The 3,697-nt window shown below is 67.6% G+C and overlaps 2 protein-coding genes across 3 annotated transcripts in view; both read right to left on the minus strand.

The window, feature by feature from the left end:
- Positions 1–925, minus strand: part of LOC101631218 (snRNA-activating protein complex subunit 2) — a 6,130-nt gene extending 5,205 nt beyond the window's left edge. Inside the window, exons 1-3 of the mRNA XM_012729451.1 lie at positions 852–925; positions 428–560; positions 23–175 (exon numbers count right to left, since the gene is read on the minus strand). Of these exons, the coding sequence (XP_012584905.1) occupies positions 23–175; positions 428–560; positions 852–925 (360 nt within the window). The remainder of the gene's footprint in view (positions 1–22; positions 176–427; positions 561–851) is intronic.
- A 319-nt stretch (positions 926–1,244) lies between these two features.
- Positions 1,245–3,697, minus strand: part of MAP2K7 (mitogen-activated protein kinase kinase 7) — a 9,049-nt gene continuing 6,596 nt past the window's right edge. For both annotated transcript variants that reach the window (XM_012729472.1, XM_004689419.2), the window contains 2 exons: positions 3,235–3,280; positions 1,245–3,151 (listed from right to left, as the gene is read on the minus strand). In XM_012729472.1, coding sequence (XP_012584926.1) covers positions 3,017–3,151; positions 3,235–3,280 — 181 coding nt within the window. In that variant the 3' untranslated portion in view covers positions 1,245–3,016. The remainder of the gene's footprint in view (positions 3,152–3,234; positions 3,281–3,697) is intronic.

The following is a 3,697-nucleotide window of genomic DNA, read 5'->3' on the forward strand; positions in this document are numbered from 1 at the left end:
CCGCGGGCAGCCCGCGCGGCACCTGCACGAACACGCGGCTGTCGGCGGGGACCTCCAGCGGCCCTGCGCGGCGCGGGAAGGCGTCCTCCGCGTCCGACAGCTCCAGACTGAAAAGGGGTCTGCGCAGCCAGGGCCCGGGCGCCACTGGGGAGGGAGGGTAGCACACAGGGCCGCGCTGCCCCTCAGGCCGGCAGGCAGGTGGCCAACCGCCTGGCCTGTATGGCCTCCTGTATGAACGCGACGCTGCTCCAGCGCTGGGCTTTGGCCAAGATCACCACTGGCAATATAGCCGCCTCAATGCACCCCCAACCCGCTCCTGCCCCCCAGACTCTGGGACACCACAGAGGGGGCCAAGCTGTGCCCCTGAGCAGGCGCCTCTGTTTTCCCACCTGCTGGGGGTGGGGCAGGGGCGCGGGTCTGGACCTGCTATGCCCCAGGAGGCGGGCAGCTCCGCGGGTGCCGGCACCACCCCCTGCCGACCACTGGCTGGTGGGGGCTTGAGCCAGTGGGATGCTCCACCCATCTGGGGGCCCCCTTTGCCCCAGTCCCTCGACTGCAGGCTGCGGACAGGGACAGTACAGGGAGCCTGAAGAGGGCACACAGTGCCACGCAGGTGTGGGCCTCCACGACCGTGGCCGGGGTCCAGCCTGGTGACGCTCAGGACCCCCCCACGCACCCACCCCCGACAGCCCTCACCATGTCTGCCGGGGGCTTTGGAGACGCTGGGGATCCTGCACAGCCTAGAGGTGGGTCAGGGCGGACCCCACCTCCCACCCACTGTCCCCTCAGGCAGGCGGGTGAAAGGCAAGAGCAGCAGGAACGGCGGTGACAGACTGGGCCCCGGCCCCTACGCACCAGGTGGCCCGCTGGGCCAGGCGGAGGTCCCCAGGAGCAAGGCCAGCGTCAGGAGCGTGGTGCCCAGCATACTGGACTGGCTGAAGTGTGTGGGGCCAGCACAGGCACACAGCTGGCCCTGTCCTTGGCTGGGCAGTCACCAGGGAAGCAGGGGCGGGGCCCCACGTCAGGGCAGCACCCAAGGCCTGCAGGGATTAAGGGCCCCTCCCCGCCCCCACTGTGGCTTCGGGCTCGTCACGACAGACACCAGCCCCCGTCCTGCCTGCCCCCTTCACACAGTCCCCAGGTACCAAACGGTGCTGGACCCGCAAGACCCTCAGTCCAGCAAGCTGAGGGTTCACAGTCCCTTCCCAGCGCTCTACCCGGCTGGTGACACACCACAGACTCAGTGGACGAAAAGGGAGAGGTTTTATTCTCGAGTCTAAGGGTTTACAAAGGAGGGTGTTCTGTTTTAAAAAGGGGCTGGGGGGGCAAGACTGGCAGCCTGAGAAGGCCAAGGGCCAGTGGGCTGCCCCTGCCCAGACCACTCCCTGCCTGGCCAGGGATGGCTGGTGACAGGGAAGAGGGAGGACACGGGAGAGGCTGGTGGCGCCACACTCACAGAAACAGTTAAATAAAAACCACTGACAGCCCAGCGTGGGGCCCTGGGCCCTGGCAGCCAAGCCACCTCCAGCCCCTGGCAAGAGCCCTCAGGCTGTGCCCACAGGGCGCGGGTGGGGGACCAGGCCTGTCAGCCCCACCAGCCCACATCCCCACACAAAGGGGACTGGGGCAAGAGAAGGCGGCTTTCCGGGGAGGCGGGAGGGAGCAGAGAAAGTGACTTCTAGGACTTTTTAAACATGCGTCTGTGAATACAATAGTCAACACACGAGGGAGGTGCGTACTCCGGCTGCTACACCCAGCGAGGTTCCTAACCTTTGGTGTCGTTGGCTTGTGTGGGGTTTTCTTATTTTTGTTGTTTTTGTTTCCTTCTGTTGTCCACTTCGCTTGCACGTATCGCCGACAAAAAGGAGGCACGGGCAGGCTCCGGCTGCTCGAGGCCCGGCAGGCTGGGGACTGGCCGCAGGAGTCCGAGGCGCACAGAGCCGTACCCAGCGGCCGCGTGCACCACCCAGTCCTCGGCCTGCCCCCCCCAGCCCGCCTCTGAGGACCCTCTCCCTGGCCTCGCAGCCCAGTCCCGGTCTCCTCGGAGCCTCCCTGCCGCACCAGCGGCAGCTGCTCTCCTACACCTGAGCCGGCGTCCCTGAAGGCTGTCCTGTGTAGCCCAGGCGCTGGGCTCCCTCGGCGACCCCGAGGGCCTCGACTCACCCGCCACGCTGTGGCCAGACCCCAGTCCCGGGGGAGAGGGGCCCCCAGAGCCCACCCTTGAGATGTGTCTCTCCTGCAGGGCTGACGCAGCTCAGTGGCCCGGGCCCTGGCCGCCAGCGCCCACAGGCAGCTGGGGCCCCACCGAAAGCAGCTAAACATGACTTTGGTAAAAGTTTCTGAAGGTACCGACAAATCCCATGAGAACGAGCTCTTCGCCCCCCACCCCCAAATACCCCACCAAGTACAATAAAATACAATTAAAACTCCAAAAAGGACCCCCTGAGATCAAAGAGAGCAAGCGAGAGAGACCTGCCCGGTCGGCTGCAGCCACCGCGCCCGGCCGCCGTCCTGGGCCGAGGCCGCCAGCCCCTGACTCACTCCCCGGGGACGAGGCGTCCCAGGAGTCCCGCCTGGGGGGCAGAGCCAGGGGCCAGAGAGAGGCAGAGGTAGGGAGGGGGCAGGGACAGTTGGAGGTAGAGGGCGGTGAGGGGAGGCGATGCGGGCGTGCAGGGCAGGGTGGCGGCAGCTTGGTGGGGCAGGGCTGCGGCTCTCGCCCCGGGCTGGCCCCCAGAGGTTACAGCTGAATAAATAGCGAGTCTGCTCGCGGCCTGCTGTCTTCCATTCACAGTGTCTGTCAGGGGGTGCGCAGGGCCGCGGCCCAGGCGGGCAGGCTGGGGTCTGGCAGGCCCATCTGTCCACGGCTGGCGGGCAGGAGTCGGGACTGGGCCGGCCCCTACTTTCTGTCCTCGGCCCTCGGGCTGTCCAGGTCCCAGGTCTCCCTGCGGGCACTGGGCGGCCAAGCAGGGAGGGGCCGTGGCCACGCCCTGGCCCCAGGGGCTGCCGCCACGCACAGCTACCTGAAGAAGGGCAGGTGGTGCTGGCTCAGGACGCCACTAGTCCGCGGCGACTCGGTCTTCGCCATGATGTCCTTGAACCAGGACGCCACGTCCACCTCCAGCGTCTCGTAGTGCTTGATGAAGCTGTGTTCCTGGGGGCCGGGGTGGGCTAGGTGAGGACACCCGCGGGCCGCGCTCGGCCACGGGGAGGGAGGGCGGGCAGGCCGGTACTCACAAGTAGCTTATTATACTTTGGTCTCTTCCTGTGATCTTTAGTAAGGCTGGAGGGAGAGGAGGGGGCGGAGGGGCAGTGAGCGCCCGGGGGAGTGGCGTCTGCGTTCTGCAGGCGGGAACAGCTGTGCTCCCTGTGCTGACGGCAGGGACCCGCCCGCGCAGCCCAGCGGTCTCCAGGTCACGCGGGGCGCAGGGGCCCACTGGGTGCTCAGCGGTCCGCACATCACGCTCCCTCTGATGGAGCGGAATAGCGGGCTCCCGAGGGAGAGGGGGCGGCCCCGGGGAGACCGTGCGTGAAGGGGCGGCACAGCGACCCTGTCAGCCAGTGCAGGACGCTCAGCGCCCTTCGCCCAGGGCACCTGCTGGTCGCGATGCCCGTGGTGAAGCCCAGAGCCCGGCTGCCAGGTCCCTGGGTCAGCGCTCTCCCCAGGCTGCGGTTCGGCTCCCGCGAGCACCCCCACTAC

This window comes from Condylura cristata, unplaced genomic scaffold (assembly GCF_000260355.1).
Source record: "Condylura cristata isolate star-nosed mole 26May11 unplaced genomic scaffold, ConCri1.0 scaffold00025, whole genome shotgun sequence".
Lineage (NCBI taxonomy): Eukaryota > Metazoa > Chordata > Mammalia > Eulipotyphla > Talpidae > Condylura > Condylura cristata.